At 43.9% G+C, this 19,441-nt stretch overlaps 1 protein-coding gene across 2 annotated transcripts in view; it reads left to right on the top strand.

Annotated features, from left to right (window-relative positions):
- The first annotated feature begins 200 nt into the window (after nucleotides 1-200).
- The window catches only part of LOC140729777 (deformed epidermal autoregulatory factor 1 homolog), an 88,784-nt gene continuing 69,543 nt past the window's right edge, over nucleotides 201-19,441 (top strand). For both annotated transcript variants that reach the window (XM_073049982.1, XM_073049983.1), the window contains exons 1-3: nucleotides 201-449; nucleotides 4,780-4,874; nucleotides 16,775-16,904. In XM_073049982.1, the coding sequence (XP_072906083.1) occupies nucleotides 332-449; nucleotides 4,780-4,874; nucleotides 16,775-16,904 (343 nt within the window). In that variant the 5' untranslated portion in view covers nucleotides 201-331. The remainder of the gene's footprint in view (nucleotides 450-4,779; nucleotides 4,875-16,774; nucleotides 16,905-19,441) is intronic.

Raw genomic sequence — 19,441 nt, 5'->3', positions numbered from 1 at the left:
GTGTGTATTGTTTGGAATTCATACATCTGCAAACTTTCTCCTTTGCCTTCAGAGTTGCTCGGGTCGGCCGGAAAACTCGGCTGCCGAGTTCGGGTCGACGGGAGGACTGGACACTGCTCAGGTCGGTGGGAGGACTCGACTGAATTCGGATGAATTCGGCAGCGCTCGGGAATGCAAGAGGACTCGGTAGTGTTCGGGTCGGCAGCAGGACTTGGCAGCGCTCGGGTGTGCGGGAGGATTCGGCAGCACTCGAGTGAATTCGGTGGAGCTCGGGTCGGCGGAAGGATTCGGCAGCACTCGAGTGAATTCGGCGGCGCTCGCCGAAGGGACGATGGAAGCGAAGGGGCTCGGCATGGAGTCGCCTGAAGTGACGGAGGTTTCGGTGATGGGGGAAGAGCAGATCGACATGGCCGAGCAGCTGCCGAGCTCCGACGAGGCTGGCTTCGCAGGCGAGTGTGTCCGGGAGCTGTTGGGAGCAGTTCCAGAGGCGGCTTAAAATCATGCATCGGCCGGGATGTTAGGCCCACGCCTCACAAAACAATAAATAAAAATATGTTGAGATTGTCCGGCGCCGCCAGCGGGAGCCGAGCCGAGCCGAGCCGGCCCGAAGCGCTTCGGCCGAAGCTCCCGGCACTCGGGCCGCCTCGGCCCGTTACTTGCCGAGCGATGGCGGGGGCCGGGTGGACAGCGGCCCGGTCGGCGAGGGAGGTGGGTGGAGATGAGAGACAGATGAGGGTCACCTGAGACAGGGGGAGGCCGATTGGAAAATAGAACACCCCCTTCCTTTTCCTCTCCCACTTCCTTCCATTGGCTTATCATTAGCACACAACCAACCCCCTTGCTCCCCATTTTCCCACCTGACTCCACTCTTCCATCTGCCTACCATATCTCTCTGGTTCCACTCATCAACCTAGTTATAGAGTTGTACTGCATAGAAACAGGCCTTTTGGCCCAACTCGTCAATGCTGACTACTAATCCCATTTCCCCACATTTGTCAATTTCCATTTACCTTGCCAATCCATAAATGTCTTTTGAATGTTGTATTTGTGCCTGTCTACTGCTTTCTTTGACAACTTGTGCCATATCCCCACCACTCCCTGGATCTCATTTAAATCATACCCCACTCACATTAGATTAATGAGTCAGAATTGAGTTTATTATCACTGACTTAATTGTCATAAAATTTATTTTACAGCCACAGTATAGCGTGAAGACATAAATCATTTTCTTGAACCCTCTCCAGTTTCAGCACATCCTTTCTAAGATCCCCAAAACGGCTCACAATATCCAAGTGAGGCATCACCAGTGCTTTTATAAAATCTCAACATTACATCCTAGTTTTTATATTCTAGTCGTTTTGAGATGAACGCTAACATTGCATTTACCTTCCTCACCACAGACTCAACCTGCAAATTAACCTTTAGAGAATCTGGCAAGAAGATTCCATTTGCTTTGCACCTCAGATTTTTTAATTTACTTTTCATTCAGAAAATAGTCTACCTTTTTATTTTATCTACTAAAGTACATGACCATATACTTCTTGACACTATTCTGCCTACCACTTCTTTGCCCATTCTCCTAATCTGAGTCTTTCAGTAGCCTTTCTAATTCCTTAACATTATCTACTCCTTCACTTATATTTGTATCGTCTGCGAACTTTGCCACAATGTCTCAATTCCGTCATCCAAATCATTGACATATAACATAAAAAGAAGCTGCCCCAACACAGACCATTGTGGAACACCACTAGAGACCAGCAGCCAATCAAAATAGGCTCCCTTGATTCCCACTGTTTGTCTCCTGCCAGTCAGCCACTGCTTTATCCACGCTAGTATCTTTCCTGTAATACCATGAGCTCTTAACTTGTTAAGCAGCCTCATGTGTGGCACCTTGTCAGATGCCTTCTGAAAATCCAAGTACACAACATCAACTAATTCTCCTTTATCTTTCTTGCTTGTTATTTCTTCAAAGAATTCCAACAAAATTGTTTCGCAAGAATTTCCCTTAAAGAACCAATGTTGACTATCGCCTATTTTATCTTGTGCCTCCAAGTACTATGAAAACACATCCTTAATAAGCAAATCCACTGTCTTCCTTCTTCTGCTCCTCTCCTTTGAAGAGTGGAGTGGCATTTGCAATTTCCATTCCTCCAGAAAAATGCCACATTCAAATGATTCATGAACAATCATTACTAATGCCCCCATAATCCCTTGAGTCACCTCTTTCAGAACCCTGGGTTCTATACTGTCTTGTCCAGGTAACCTATCTACCTTCAGACCTTTCAGTTTCCCAGAAACCTCTCTAGTAATGGCAAATTCACTCACTGACACTCTTGATCTTCTGACATGCTGCTAGTGTCTTCCACAATGAAGATTAATGCAAAATGCTTATTCAGTTTGTCTGTCATTTCCTTTTCCCCCATTGCTACCTATCCTGCATCATTTTCCAGTGGTCCAATATCCACTCTCACCTCTCTGTTACACTTCATGTATCTGAAGAAACTTTTGGTATCCTCTAATATTATTGTATTCCCTACCTTTGTATTCCAACTTTTTGTTTTTAATGCCTTTTTAGTTGCCTTCTGTTTGTTTTTAAAAGCTTCCTGTTCCTCTAACTTCCCACTATTTTTTTCTCTATTATATGCTCTCTCTTTGGTGTTTATTTTGGGTTTGACTTCTCTTGTTAGCCACAATTGTGTTATCTTGCCTTTAGAATACTTCTTTCACTTTGGGAGGTATATATTCTGCGCCTTCCAAATTGCTTCCAGAAATTCCAGTCATTGTTGCCCTGCTGTCATTCCTGCCAGTATTCTTTTCTGATCACTTTTGGCCAGCTCCTCTGTAATTATCTTTATTCCACTATAATATTGATACATCTGACTTTAGCTTCTCCTTCTCAAATTTCAGGGCATATTATATTATGATAACATTCCCATAAAGGTTCCTTTACCTTAATCAGTTCTGGTTCATTGCACAACACCAAATCCAGAATGGCTGATCTCCCCACCCCCCAGTGGGCTCAATCACAAGCTGCTCTAATAAGCCATCTCATAGATATTCTAGAAACTTCCCCTCTTGGGCTCCTGCACCAACCTGATTTTCCCAATCTACCTGCATACTGAAATACCTCATGACTATTGTAACATTGCCCTTTTGGCATGCCTTGTCTATCTCGCAATGTAATTTGTAGATCACATCTTTACTACTGTTTGGAGGTCTGTATATAACTCCCATCAGAGTCTTTGTACCCTTGCAGTTCCTCAGCTCTACCCACAATGATTCAACATCTTCTGACCCTATGTCACCTCTTTTTAATGATGATTTAAGTTTGTTTTAACCAAAAGTGCTACTCCAAACCCTCTGCCTGCCTGTCTGTCCTTTCGATAGAATGTGTATCCTTGGACGTTAAGCTCCCAGTTGTAATCTTCTTTCAGCGATGATTCAGTGATGCCTACAACATCATACATGCCAATCTGTAACCGTGCTATGTTAAACTACCTTATTCTGTATACTATGTGTATTCAAGTATAACACCTTCAGTCCTGTATTCACCCTTTCTGATTTTGTCTGACTTTTACATTACAACTTCTCCTGTTGACTGCAATTTTGCCCTCTCATCAGCCTCACCTTGTTAGGAGTCCCACTGCACATTTCCTCTGTTTGTAAACCAATTGCCTGATCCTCAGCACTCTCTCTTCAGCTTTCATCCCCCTGTCAAGTTAGCTTAAACACTGTTGAACTGGCCCCAAGGATATTGGTCCCCTTTGGGTTCAGGTTATGCCTTCCCCTGAAGAGATCTCAATGATCCATAAAGTTCATACAGATCAGATCATCACAACACTGCATTGAGAGTCTACAAGGTAAACCAATGACTAAATGCAGAATAGAGTGTTACAGAGAAAGTGCAGTGCAGGCAGACCATAAGGTGACAGGTCATAATGAGGTAGATTACAAGGCCAGTAGTCCATCTTATTGCAGCAGGGGACCATTTAAGAATCTGATAACAGTGGGATAGAAGCTATTCTTGACCCTAGTGACACATGGTATCAGGCTTTTGTATCGTCTGACCAATGGGAGGGTAGAGAAGAGAGAATGTCCAGGGTCAGGATTTTGATTTTGTTGGCTGCTCTACTGAGGTAGAGAGAAGTGTAGGCAAAGTCCATGGAGGGGACTCTGTCCCCATCTGCCTGGTCCCACCTATCACCTTCTAGTTTGTCCTCTTTCCTCTTCCTCCTCACCTTCTTATTCTGGCCTCTTTCCCTTCCTTTCCAGTCCCGATGAAGGGTCTTGGCCAGAAATGTTGATTGTATCACAAACAAGAGAAGTTCTGCAGATGCTGGAAATCCAAGCAACGCACACAAAATGTTGGAGGAACCCAGCAGGCCAGGCAGCATCTATGGACAAGAGTACAGTCAACATTTCGGGCTGAGATGTCAACTATACTCTTTTCCATACATGTTGCCTAGCCTGCTGAGTTCCTCCAGCATTTACCGCGTATTCCTCTGGATTTGCAGTATCTGCAGAATCTCTTGTGTTTTCATGATGCATTGCGGTGTGTCCACAAGTCTCTGTAGTTGTAGACACAGTTCAGTAATTCGGCACGTTTCTTGTGGTCAAGTACAGAGCAGTTCTTGTATCATGCTGAGATGCATCTGTATAAGATGATTTTGAAAGAGTGATGAGAATAATTGATAAGAGTCAATGGAGACATCTGCACAGTCTGCTATGTTTAATCAAGCACATGTCTAGTTTTTGACACCCTTGGTTCCTGTTTTGCAGAGGTGACAACGGTGACAGTGGCGAGTATGACTGGAGCTGCTGATAATGTTTTCACAACGTCTGTTGCAAATGCTTCCATATCAGAGCATGTACTGGTAAGTCAGTTCATTCAGCGCAGTCCGTACATCCCATGTTCTTTGTCATTTTCTGCTTTAGGCTGTCCTTGGCTATGTGTGATATGTTCAGTTCTAGGCACATAATAATATTTGTGATACTGTCAGCTTTGTTCTATCTGGTGTGGTTCAGCAGGCAACATTCTCTTGTTGGAGAATAGTTTTAGAGAAAGAAAGATTTGTCACGTGAGCTTTGAAATATCAAAGCATACAGTAAAAAGCATCAAATAAAAGTGAGAATTGTGCTGAGTGCCTGCAATCGTCGCCAAGCTTCCAACACTAGTGAAGCATGCCCACAACTCACTAACCCTAATCCATACATGCTACATCTTTGGAATGTGGGAGGAAACTGGAGCACCCAGAGGAAGCCCACGAGATCGCGGGGAGAACGTACAAACACCTTACACTCAGCAGTGAGAATCAAACCCAGCTCTTCCAGCTGGCACTGTGAGGAGTTGCTTTAGTGGCTGTGCTACTGTACTGCCCTTCTGATTTTATGTTCAACTCTGGACACTATAGCCACATACTCTAAAGCCGTCCTCTGTACTGGTGAAAGGGCTGAATTTCAAGGGAGATGTGTTCCTGTCTGCTCTGTCAGGTAGTGTGAAACATTGCAGGGGACAATGTCTGGAAGCTTCCTGGCTAATGGTTATCTTGGTGGAGGAACAATATCTGGATCTTCAAAAGACATTTGTTAGACTGAGAAAGGATTCACAGAATACTTCGTAGGAACTGGCCCTTCAGCCCATGATCTTGTTCCAAACTAATTAAACTAGTAATTAAATGTCTAACTAAACTAATCTCTTCTGCCTACATTGGTTTGCATTCACAGTAATAGGTAATTGATTACAAGCCTAGGGTGAGAGGATTACAATTGCACAGGGAATGGAGGTACATGAACATTTGGTAACTTAATTCTACAGTGCATGGGGAATAACAATGAAAAGACTATTACCAATGAATAAACATGTCTAGGATGAATATGATTTGGGTAATCACAAAACATAAAAGTTTGAATGTTCCTTTAAGGAAAAGTAGGATTGTAACTTGTGTGCATACTGACACACACATATGCAAATTTACTGGCAACACGAGTGAATCTGCAGATGCTGGAAATAAATAAAAACACAAAATGCTGGCAGAACTCAGCAGGCCAGACAGCATCTATGGGAGGAGGTAGTGACGACGTTTTGGGCCGACAAGTCGTCACTACCTCCTCCCATAGATGCTGTCTGAACTGCTGAGTTCTGCCAGCATTTTGTGTTTTTATGCAAGTTTACTGTTCGGCAGGAAACAATAATTTAACTCACACCAGTGTAAACTTAGATTAAAATTATATTGACAAAATATTTTAAACTATAACAACCAGAATAAAGAAAAGGGCCCAATACACGTTCATTAATTAGCCTGTAGTGTGCACATAATCATTGGAACTCATTGTTGCATAATCAGTTTGCTTCACTTCATTTACTCACAGTACCAAACTATTCTGCCTGAAAACACAGTCCAAGCAAAACAAAAATAACTATCCATGTAACAACCAAGGACAATTAAACTGTCTCCAAGGTTGTGGGATAACTAGCTGATTAAAAGTTATTTGCACATTCTCTGTGAGACCATTGTCTGCATGAGGATTTTCCAACAGCAGTCTCTGTCCTTCGAAATAAGTTCATGTTCTTTTGCTATGCTTGTTGTCCGTGTCCATGTCTATTTCCATTTCCGTTTCTGTTTCCATTCTTCCTCCAAGACTCCTGCACTCTCCCCAAAAATGGCCACCCCCCTGATCCCTCTAGAATGTTCTGGGGCATTTTATGTTACAAAATATTAACAAGACAAATCCTATTGGCTATTATACAGTAACATGCCTAACCTAATCAACTGAATTGTTATTTTAAGCAGCAAAAAAAAAAGGAATACTCAATTGTTTAATGTAACTAAAGGAGCACATTGCATTTTGAGAAAATCTGCATAAAATACCCAACAGCACAACTGTATTAAAACATTAAGCCAGGGTATTACACAATCATGTGACTATTTAAGAATCTCTTAATTATCTCTATTGTATCAACATCCACCATCGTATATGTCAGTGTATTCCAGCCAATATTATACTGTGTAAGAAAAAAAGAACTTGCCTCACACATCTAATTTGAACTTTTCATCATCACCTTAAATACATGGCCTCTAGCAGTAGTCATATCAACCCTGGGAAAAGATACTGGCTGTCTACACAATGCCTCTTAAAACTTTGTAAGAATTAGTAAGATTCTTTCAAAAATTACTAGATTCTGGGATGGTTCCAGAGGAGTGGAAAATTACATATGCCACCCTTTAAGAAGGGAGGAAGGCAGAAGAAAGGAAATTATAGGCCTGTTAACTTGACCTTAGTGGTTGGAAGGAGGTTGGAGTTCATTATTAAGGATGAAATTTTAGGGTATTGGAGACACATGATAAAATAGACCAAAATCAGCATGGTTTCTCTAAGGGAAAATCTTTCTTGACAAGTCTATTAGAATTCTTTGAGCAAATAACAGGCAGGATAGACAAAGGAGAGTCAGTGGATGTTGTGTACTTGGATTTTCAGAAGGCATTGACAAGGTGCTGATCATGAGGTTGCTAAACAAGATAAGAGCCCAGGGTATTATAGGAAAGATACCAGTATGAATGATTGGCAGGGGGCAAAGAGTGGGAATAAAGGAGGTTTTTACTTTTCGGCTGCTGTGGCTAGTGGTGTTCTGCAGAGGTTGGTTTTGGGACCGCTTCTTTTCACGTTATATAGTATGTCATGATTTGGGTGATGGAATTGATGGCTTTGTGGCTAACTTTGAGGAAGATATGAAGATAGATGAGGGGTAGGTAGTGTTGAGGAGGCAGGGAGGTTATAGAAGGACTTAGATTAGGAGAATGGGCAAAGAAGTGGTAGATGGAATATAGTGTAGATGGAATATTTTGGTAGAAAGAATAAAGGTGTGGACTGTTTTCTAAATGGGGAGAAAATTCAAAAATCAGAGATACAAAGGGACTTGGGAGTCCTTGTACAGGATTCCCTAAAGGTTAACTTGCAGGTTAAGTCGATGATAAGGAAGGCATTTATTTTGAGAGGACTAGAATATAAAGGCAACGATATAATGTTGGGGCTTTATAAGGCATTTGTTAGATTGCTCTTGGAATATTGTGAGCAATTTTGAGCCCTTTGTTTAAGAAAAGATGCACTGGTATTGGAGAGGGTCCACTGGAGGTTCATGAGAATGATTCTGTGAATGAAAGGGTTAACATATGAGGAGCGCTTGATGGCTCTGGGTCCGTAATCACTGGTGTTTAGAAGAATAAGTGGTGATCTCATTGAAACCTATCGAATATTGAAAGGTCTAGATAGAGTGGATGCGGAGTCTTTGTTTGCTGTAATGGGTAAGTCTAGGACTAGAGGGATGTCCATCTAGAACTGAGATCAGGAGGAATTTCTTTAGCCAGAGGGTGATAAATCCTACTGTGGAGTTCAAGTGATTGGGTAGATTGTGGAGGTTGATAGGTTCTTGATTAATCAGAGGTTGTGGAGAAGAGGCAGGAGAATGGGGTTGAAGGGGAAAATAAATCAGCCATAATGGAATGGCAGAGCGGATGGGGTCAATGGCCTAATTCTGCTTATATGTCTTATAAACCTCTATCAGATGTCCCCCCATTCTCTGCCACTCCAGAGAAAACAAGCCAAGTTTGCCCATCCTCTCATTGTAGTTCATGCCCTCGGCATCCTGGTGAATCTCTTCTGGATTGTGGGAGTGAGTGTGCAGATAATGGATTAGTTAAAGGGTAGAGAACAAGAGCAGGGTAAATGGGTGATTTTCATGTTGTCAGCTTTTTGTTGATGGGGTGCCACAAGCAACAGTACTTGGCCTGCACAAGTTCATGTTTACTGAGGACTGAACATTCATGTGTGGTGATGCAGTAGAGTTTGTGAGCAATCAAGCTGAGCAAGTGATGTGCCAGAGGGGGATAATTCCTCTTCTGGAGGCAGGAGACCCATTCATGATGCAGAAGCTGACTGAGCTCTTCCAGTCTATGTGGAACGAAGGAAAGGTCCCGCAACAGTTGAAGGATGCCAGCATAGTCCACATCTACAAGAGGAAAGGCAACCGCCAGTCTTGTGGCAATCACCCAGGCATCTCCCTCCTGTCCATAGCTGGGAAGATCTTGGCTCACGTCCTGCTTAATCGCCTTCTCCAACACCTTGAGCAAGGTCTCCTCCCAGAAAGCCAGTGTGGCTTCCGTGCAGAGTGTGAAACTGTCGACATGATATTTGCTACACGTCAAATCCAGGAAAGATGTCAAGAGCAGCACAGCGACCTCTTTATGACCTTCGTCAATCTGACCAAGGCATTTGATACGGTCAGCAGAGATGGCTTATGGAAGATAATGGAGAAGTTTGGCTGCCCTAGCAGGTTCATCACGATTGTTCGGCAGTTCCACGATGGCATGATGGTGAAAGTTTTGGATGATGGTGACGAGTCAGAAGCCTTCCCAGTGACAAACGGTGTGAAGCAAGGGTGCGTTCTCGCCCCTACACTCTTTAGCATGGTCTTCTCTGTTATGCCGACTGATGCCTTCCGCGATTGTCAGGATGGTATACACATCAGATACAGGACTGGCGGTGGGCTATTCAACCTCCGGCATTACAAAGGTAAAGGAGACCGTCGTTAGAGACCTCTTATTCGCTGATGATTGTGCCCTCAATGCCAGCACAGAACAGAAGATGCAGCGAGAAATGGACTGCTTCTCACGAGCCTGTGACAACTTTGGACTTACAATCAGCACCAAAAAGACCGAAGTTATGTACCAGCCCACACCCGGAAAGCCCTACCAGGAACCACACATCACAGTAAAGGGGCAGAAGCTACTGGCAGGCGACAGCTTTACTTATCTGGGCATTACTCTATCACGAGCAGTGAACATAGATGCAGAGATCAGCAACAGAATTGCCAAAGCCAGTGCCGCCTTTGGGAGACTCTGTGAGAATGTATGGGAGCGGAGAGGACTCAACCTTACCACCAAGCTGAAGATCTACCGAGCAGTGGTTCTCACCACCCTCCTCTATGCCAGCGAGACCTGGACTGTCTACAGCAGACACGCTAAACAGCTCAACCACTTCCACTTGAGCTGCCTCCGCAGACTTCTCCACGTACGATGGCAGGACAAAGTCCCAGACATGGAAGTCCTGGAGCGGACTAGCACCCATAACGTCTACACTCTCCTACAGAAAGCCCAAGCCAGATGGGCTGGCCATGTTGTCAGGATGTCTGACAGTCGACTACCAAAACAGCTGCTGTATGGAGAGCTGAGCCAGGGCAAGCGCTCAGTTGGAGGGCAGAAGAAACGTTTCAAAGACTGCCTCAAAGACCTCAACATCAATCTCAGTAGCTGGGAATCGCTTGCTCTGGACCACCCAACCTGGTGGAGCAGGACCACTAAAGGAGCGTATGCAGCAGAAATCAGACGCACCGCAGAGGCTCAGAGGAAACGCGCCACGCGCAAGGCTCGAACTACCTCCACTTCCACTGCAGCACCTACCCTCATGTGTCCCACATGTGGGCGAGCTTGTGGCGAGCCCGGATTGGCCTCACCAGTCACCTCCGGACCCACAGTCACAAACCCTCCACCTGACAGAAGTCGTGGTCATCTTCGACGCTGAAGGATGAACAACATAACATAACAACAAGGAGGATAAGTGAATCATCAGGAAGATGGGAGCTGCTTTGTAATGTGGGAGAATGTTGAGGAAAATCACTTGATAGCAAGAAAAGATTTATGGAGATGTTGCTAAGATTCAAGGGTCTGAGTTATAGGGAAATGTTGGCCAGGCTGGAACACAGGAGAATGAGGGGCGACTTCCTAATGAAGAATCTGGGTGCAAAATGTTGACTTTTTATTAATCGCCATTGATGCTGCATCACCTGCTGAGTTCCTCTAGCATTTTGTGTTTTCTTTTCTGGATTTCTAGCATCTACAGAATCGCCTGTGTTTACGACTTTGTAGAAGTGTTTACAATTGTGAGATGCACAGATATGGTGGATGGCTTTTCGCCAGGATAAGACTAGTGGACATAGGTATAGTGGATGGTGCCAGCCCTTTCTCTAGGGTAGGGGAGTCCAAGAGTAGTGGACATAGATATGGCGCATGGTGCCAGCAATTTCTCCATGGGAGGGGAGGCCATGACCAGTGGCCATAAGTTTAGGGTGAAGAGGAAAGATTTAAAAGGAACCTGGGAGTATAAGGAACAAGCTGCCAGAGGAATATTGTTCCTTCTAAGCTGTGTGGGTGCACATCTGCACAGTACCTGAAATACTCCCATGTTATAACCTTTGTTGAGCACAGCTGCTGTTTTCTTTTATAATTGAATTGAATTTTGGTTTATTGTCACTTAGAAACCACAACTGCAATGCAGTTAAAAAATGAAACAACGTTCCTCCAGAATGATATCACAAGAGCACACGACAAAACAGACTACACCAGAAAATCTACATAACGTTTGGCAATCCCCAAATCCAGAGTCCGGAGAGGCTGCTGCATATTAATATCGTGCTACCATCTTAGTGCGTTCCCTGGAAAGGAGCTCCAAATCCACCAGACAAAACAAGACTACCCAGACACACCAAGTCAGGAGACCAACTCTACCACCCAACAAACCAAAAACTAAAGCTACAAGACCTACACAAAACCACATAATTACAACATATAGTTACAACAGTGCAAACAATACCATAATTGATTTAAAAAAAAAACAGACTATGGGCGCATTAAAAATAGTCCAAAGATGTTAAAAGATTATAAGTTCGAAAGAAACCACCACACAGTTTCCACAAGTCCTCAGGGTCCCAATAGACTCGTCATCCCACGCAGGTGGTAGAAGGGAATACCCCCGCTATGGACTTCCATGGCGCCGCCGGACTCAGCCTCGCAGATGCAGCACACACTGAAAGTGACCTGACCGCAGTGGACTCCGAGTCCGTCGAACCTCCAAGCCTCCGACCATCCCCTCTGGCAGAGCCTCTCTGAGCACCATCCTCTGCCGAGTGCACTACGACGCCCCCACCACCAGCCACCGGCACCACGACCCCGAGGACTGGGGACCTGTTCTTCTCAGCACAGACCCGGACCTCACAGCAGCAGCAGCAACAAAGAAGGCCTTCCTGGAGATTTCCAGATGTTCCTCCGTGCTCCCACGTCCGTTTTTCATCAGATTAGGATTGTGCACGGCACCCTGCTTGACAAAATAACAGATATCAACTCCGGAGAGGCCGCTGCAAACTGCTTCGCGCCGCCATCTTGAAATATAATTTTGAAATCTATGTGAAATACCCTGCAATTAATTATGTGTTGATGCATATAATCCATAAGTTTTCTAAATAACAAACATAACACAACCTTTACTTTGAAACATTTTAGAACTTAATTGATTTTATATTGATAGTGTTTCGTTACAACACTGTTACAAATTGTAACAACAAACAGAATGGCAGTCAGTAGCTCATTCTTAATAAACCGCCAGCCTACTGAATACCAATGCCATTGAGTCAAAACATTTTACTTTTGCTGTTTTGCCTGTGAGTTATTTTGACTACCTGACATCATTTACTTGTGTTTGCTATGCATATTACCAAAAAAACATTTAAAGTACTGTGCAGTTTTCAGGCCGCATGATAATTTCTTGCTCAGAGCAATGGATGGTCCGTGAAGTTGTAAAAAAATTGGTGGAAATATTGCAGAGGAAGTGGTTGAGGTAGGTAGAACAGTAGCATTTAAGAAGCTCTTGGACGGGTACAGGGATGGGGGGTGGTGCTTAGATGGATATAGGCCAAATGCAGGAAATTGGGTGGGCACTGTGCTTGGCATGGACCAGTTGGGCCAAAGGGCCTGTATCTGAGTTGTATTGCTCTGTGTCTCTGTAACTCTAAGAAGTAATCCTGTGCTTTTAAAATGATGAACAATGTGTAGTGTTGGTGTGCAGAGGTATTTTTATGTTTTATATCTGCATGATTAGTAATTTATTAGGAAGGGTTGTGATGTGGCGACCTTCACCACACTGGCAAGACCACACCTGGAGTACCATGTTTATATTTGTTCTTGTCCCGAAGGAAGGATTTATTGCCTTGGAGACAGTGAAACGTAGTTACACAAGATTGATTGCTAGGTTAAGGTATGACCTAAGCAAGAATGAGTAGGATTAACACATAAAATGGTGGAGGAACTCAGCAAGTCAGACACCATCTATGGAAATGAATGAGTAGTTGACATTTCAGCCCAAGACCCCTATTTGGGACTCAAGAATTCAAAGTAAAATTTATAACCAGAGTACATACAGTACATAAAACCCTGAGATTCTTTTTCTGCGGGCATACTTAGCAAATCTATAGAACAGTAACTGTAAACAGGATCAAAGAACAACAAACTGTACAAATGCAAATATAAATAAATAACAATAAGTAACGAACATGAAATAGCAAGATAAAGAGTCCTTGAAGTGAGACCATTGGTTGTGGAAACACCAGAGTAGAATGATGTGTGGTGGAAAATCCTTTGGCTTTAAAATCCTGGGTGTCACTATCTCAGAGGACATGTCCTGGATCCATCATAAAAATATAATTGCAAAGAAAGTACAACAGTCCCTCAACTTCCTCAGGAGTCTGTAGAGATTCAGTATAGAAGTTTGCCAAGGTTTCTGATGATATGCGGCACAAAGTACTCCAGATCTGGGGAACAAAAGTATTTGATGGCATGCATCTTCCGGGGTCGCACCAAGCATATTGACCATGAAGCATACCTCACCTCCTTTACTCTTGCAGGGAGGTTTTTAGACCTGTCCACCCAAAACAGGGAGAACCCAGAGGGCTCGATAGCATGGTCCAGTATCTCCTCTGTCAACCAGGTTTCCACGAAGCACAAAACGTTACATTCCTTTGTTTCCCGCTGGTATAAGATTCTGGCTGTCAGTTCGCACAGCTTGTTGTTGAGGGACTGAACGTTAGCCAGGAGTAGGCTAGGGAATGGTGACTGATTATCACACTGTCTCAGACTCACCAGGACACTGGCCCTTCTCCCTCACCTCTGCCACTTCTGAGGTATCGACGGTGCAGTGAATGGGCCTCCCATGGATCGTGTAAGCAGGGGTTCCCATTGTAGAAAAGGCGGCACGTTGTGGGTTGATGCCATCTTCCCAATGTTCAGAAGAGTCAGTCGATCATATCTGATATGACTATCAGCTTCTTGAACAAAAAATTCAAAGGAAATTGCAGAAATTAGCAGTACACTGTAAAGTTGGTACCAGAGCTTGCAGTATAGCTGCCATATTCGGCACCATCTTGGGCAACTCTACAGCAGAAACTACAAGCTGTTTCAAACTCCTTGGAGTATACATCTCACGTAACCTCACGTGGTCCCACAACACATCCCACACAATCAGGAAAGCTGACCGACACTTTTACTTTCTGAAGAGGCTGTAGAGAGCTGGACTGTGCACATTTATAAGACCATAAGCTGCAGGAGCAGAGTTAGGCCATTTGGCCCATTGAATCTGCTCCACTATTTCACCATGGCTGATTTATTTTCCTTCTCAGCCCCGACCTCCTGCCTTCTCCCCATATTCCTTCGTGTCCTGACTAATTAAGAATTTATCAACCGCTAGCTTAAAAATACCCAAAATACTCAATGTCTTGCCCACCACAGGCACCTGTGGTGGCGAATTCCACAGATGCATTGCTCTCTGGCTAAATAAATTCCTTCTCATCTCCATCTATATTTACATAATTCTGCAGATGTGCAGTAGTAAACATCCCTACAATCTGCAACACTGCATATTACAGTATCTACACTGTGGTGGACAGCAAGGCTCTACAAGGGGTAATCAGAACTGCACAAGCATCACTGGCACCAGCCTATTCACAAGTAAGGGCATATACAGAAAAGTGCCAGTAATATAATGAAGGATCCCCACCCATCCTGCTCATGGACTGTTTGTCCCACTCCCATCAGGGGGAAGCTACATAGCATTCACTTCAAGACCACCAGACAAAAACAGTTACTTTTCCCAAGCAATAAGGCTAATCAATACCTCCATCCACTAACCCTCAACCACTACTTTATCATTTCCTGTCAGTCACGTATGTTCAGACACTCCTGTGCCTAAAGTCACTTTATGGATATACAATCAATTTATGTATATAAGGGAACTTATGTATTTATATTTATTGTATTTTATTATGATTGTGTTCTTTATTGTTATTTTGTGCTGTATTGGATCTGAAATTATTTAATTCTCCTTTACACCTGTGTACAGGAAATTACATGAAACAATCTTGACCTTTAAATGACGTTAGCCGACTGAAAGTGTGTAAAATTCAATTTAGTTAATAGTGCTGTCTTTCACTAAATCTCCATTAGATGGTATCAGTGTGCACGTTTAAAGCCGACTGCCTTCTGTACAGAATGTCTGGCGGCTTGTTTTTGATACCTTTACAATGGGGAAACTCTTCTGACCACCTCCTCCATCTGTACTTCTCATCAATCTATCCACCCTTCAGCTCACTTTGCCCCAGAGAAAACAAGCGCAGCCTATCTGATCCTTCTCTTTAATGTACCCCAGTGAGGAGAATTGTTAAATGTACCAGTTTCACTTGTATTAAATGCATTAGGGTATAGTGTCATGGAGCAAAGACCTTAGAACTACAAAGAGGATATATTTACAATATTAGAAATATTTTAGAGCTAAGGAGTAAGGTAGGTCTACAGTCTGAAAATGGTTTGTACTCTGTAAACCAGGTGACAGGGTGGTATTTCAAAACTGTATGTAAGATGTAATAAGCTGAGTAAAGAATTTTCAACATAAAACCATCCAAACTTAGGAGCAGAATTAGGTCATTCAGCCAAGCAGGGTGGCTGATTTATTCTCTGGCCTTTTCCCTGTAATCTTTGACACACTGGCTAATCAAGAACCCATCAACCTCCACTTTAAATATACCCAATGGTATGGCCACCACTGCTGTCTGTGGGAATGAATTCCACAGATTCAATACTCTCTGGCTGGGAAACTCCTCCTCATCTTTGTAAGGTAATGCTCTGTCAGGTCTGGGCTGGGAATACTCCCGGTAAAGAGAGTGATGCACATGTTAAACCCGGTAAAGAGAGTGATCCACATGTTAACCCCGGTAAAGAGAGCGATCCACATGTTAAACCCGGTAAAGGGAGTGATCCACATGTTAACCCCGGTAAAGAGAGTGATCCACATTAACCCGGTAAAGGGGGTGATCCACATTAACCCCGGTAAAGAGAGTGATCCACATTAACCCGGTAAGGAGAGTGATCCACATTAGCCCGATAAAGGGAGTGATCCACATTAACCCGGTAAAGAGAGTGATCCACATTAACTAGGGGGTGATCCACATGTTAATCCCGGTAAAGAGAGTGATCCATATTAACCCGGTAAAGGGGGTGCTCCACATGTTAACCCCGGTAAAGAGAGTGATCCACATTAACCCCAGTAAAGAGAGTGATCCACATTAATCCCGGTAAAGGGAGTGATCCACATGTTAACCCCGGTAAAGAGAGTGATCCACATTAACCCGGTAAAGGGGGTGATCCACATGTTAACCCCGGTACAGAGAGTGATGCACATTTTGACTCTGGTTAAGAAAGTGATCCATATATCACTGTCCACACATGGATAGCTCTACTGTGCAATTGACAGTTACTGTCCACACAGAGATTAGTTTGTTGCGTATCCCAGCATTTTCTTTGTTTCCATCTGTGATTATGTGTGGTTGAACTGTGTAATCCAGGTATTTTTGTTGCTGACTGTTTGATGCAGACAGTATTGAGGATCTCTTGGTCTTTTGTAGTCAGGAAGAACCACACTTCAGATCGGTGAAGGACTGCCCACAGACAAAGCCACTCTGATAGTGGTTCACACCGACGGCAGTATTGTCGAAACAACGGGATTGAAGTCATCTAGTACACCTATAACCCAAGGTACTGACCCATACTAAACCTGTGTTACAGGCTCCTTGTGGATCCTGTGACAAGAGAGCTCTGTGATTGGGGTGGTGGTGTGGGACAGTGGGGAGGGGTTTGAGTCAGCTCTCAGTGGTGAGATTCAGTAGGTGAGGGGTTGAGTGAACTGTACTCTGCTTTCTGTATTGTGAGATCAGGGGTGAGGTTTGTTGGTGAGTGAGTGACCATATTGTGCTCTCTGTATTGTGAAGTCAGGGGGTTGATTGACTGAGATTGGGAAGGGGATGGTGAGTGAATGACCATACTGTCGTTTGTTCGTTCTCTCTCCCTCTCCCTCTCCCTCTCCCCCTCCCTTCCTCCTCTCTCTCTCTCCTCTCTCCCCCCCCCCCCCCCACCCCCGTGGAGCTGGGTGAAAGTGCTGCCTGTTTTCGCATGAAGGTTCAGAATTCAATCTGTTTTCAGGAAACTCGGGCTTCAGATAGTGGCTTTTGTGGTGCAATGTGTTGCTGGTGAGATGTGGAAAACCAATAAGGACAGGTAATTTCTCTTTGGTGCTGAGAGCTCAAAGGTATTATATAGAAGGTTAGAAATCTACAGCACATTACAAGCCCTTCTGCCCACAATGTTGTGCCAACCATGTAACCTACTCTAGAAAATGCCTAGAATGTCCCCACCACATAGCCCTCTATTTTTCTAAGTTCCATGTACCTATCTAAGAGTCTCTTAAAAGACCCTATTGAAATCGTCTCTACCACCTTTGCTGGCAGTGCATTCCACACACCCACCACTCTCTGTGTGAAAAACTTACCTCTGACATCCCCCTTGTACCTACTTCTAAGCACCTTAAAACTATGCCCCCTCGTGTTAGCCATTTAACCATATAACCATATAACAATTACAGCACAGAAACAGGCCATCTCGGCCCTTCTAGTCCACGCCGACTCTTACACTCACCTAGTCCCACTGGCCCGCACTCAGCCCATAACCCTCCATTCCTTTCCTGTCCATTACCGAACCTGCCTGTACCACTTCTACTGGGAGCTCATTCCACACAGCTACCACTCTCTGAGTAAAGAAATTCCCCCTCGTGTTACCCTTAAACTTTTGCTGCCTAACTCTCAAATCATGTCCTCTTGTTTGAATCTCCCCTACTCTCAATGGAAAAAGCCTATCCACGTCAACTCGATCTATCCCCATTATTTTAAATACCTCTATCAAGTCCCCCCTCAACCTTCTATGCTCCAAAGATTAAAGACCTAACTTGTTCAGCCTTTCCCTGTAACTTAGGTGCTGAAACCCAGGTAACATTCTAGTAAATCTTCTCTGTAATCTCTCTATTTTGTTGATATCTTTCCTATAATTCGGTGACCAGAACTGTACACAATACTCCAAATTCGGCCTTACCAATGCCTTGTACAATTTTAACATTACATCCCAACTCCTATACTCAATGCTCTGATTTATAAAGGCCAGCATACCAAAAGCTTTCTTCATCACCCTCTCCACATGAGATTCCACCTTCAGGGAACTATGCACCATTATTCCTAGATCACTCTGTTCTACTGCATTCTTCAATGCCCTATCATTTACGATGTATGTCCTATTTCAGCCCTGGGAAAAAACCTCTGGCTATCCACACAATCAATCTTCACCTCTCATCCTCCATTGCTCCAAGGAGAAAAGGATGAGTTTACTCAACCTATTCTCATAAGACACACTCTCCAATCCAGGCATCATCCTTGTAAATCTCCTCTGCATTCTCTCTATTGTATCCACATCCTTCCTGTAGTGACATGACCAGAACTCAACACAGTACTCCAAGCGGGGTCTAATTAAGTTCTTACGTAGCTGTAAGATTACCTCCCGGCTCTTGAACTTATTGCATAAGACAGAGAGGACATTGCTGCTGGGACAGGTCTCTGTGACTGGACTGGGCTGTCATGTTCAACAGTTAGAGAGTCACACGACTATACACGACTAATGTGCACAGTCCCTTTGGCCCAACTCATCCATGCCAGCCAAGTTCCTTATAGAGCATGATGTATTTGTCTGTATTTGGTTCATATCCCTCCCTAAGTCTCTACTCCCTGCATGCCTGTCTCAGTGCCTTTTACATCCATCCTTACCACTTCCTCCAGCAGTTCATTTCACATATCCACCAGCCTCTATGTGAAAAATATGCCTGTGTTAATACATGAAGCTATGATGTAGTAGCCATTACAGAGATTGAGAGAAGGGCAGGGTGAGCAGCTCATCATTCCAGGATTCAGATATGATTGACCCCAAAAGAGGGTAATGTAAAAGGGGGGGGGGGGGTGTTGCACTACTGATCAGGGAAAGCATCACAGTGTTGATTGCTGAGAATATGGCAGTGGATTTTAGTCAAGCATTTGACATGATCCCTCATTGACTAATCTAAAAGATTAAGGCACATAGGATCCAAACTAACCTGTTAGATTGGATTCAAAATCAGTTTGGCCTTAGAAGACAGGGGGTACTCGTGGAGGGATGTTATTCTGACAGGAAGTCTGGGAGCAGTGGTGTTCTGCAAGGAT

Source organism: Hemitrygon akajei, chromosome 6, assembly GCF_048418815.1.
Source record: "Hemitrygon akajei chromosome 6, sHemAka1.3, whole genome shotgun sequence".
NCBI classification, from domain to species: Eukaryota; Metazoa; Chordata; class Chondrichthyes; order Myliobatiformes; family Dasyatidae; genus Hemitrygon; species Hemitrygon akajei.
Note: the sequence above shows the minus strand (reverse complement) of the source record. Positions and strands in the feature narration are given on the sequence as shown.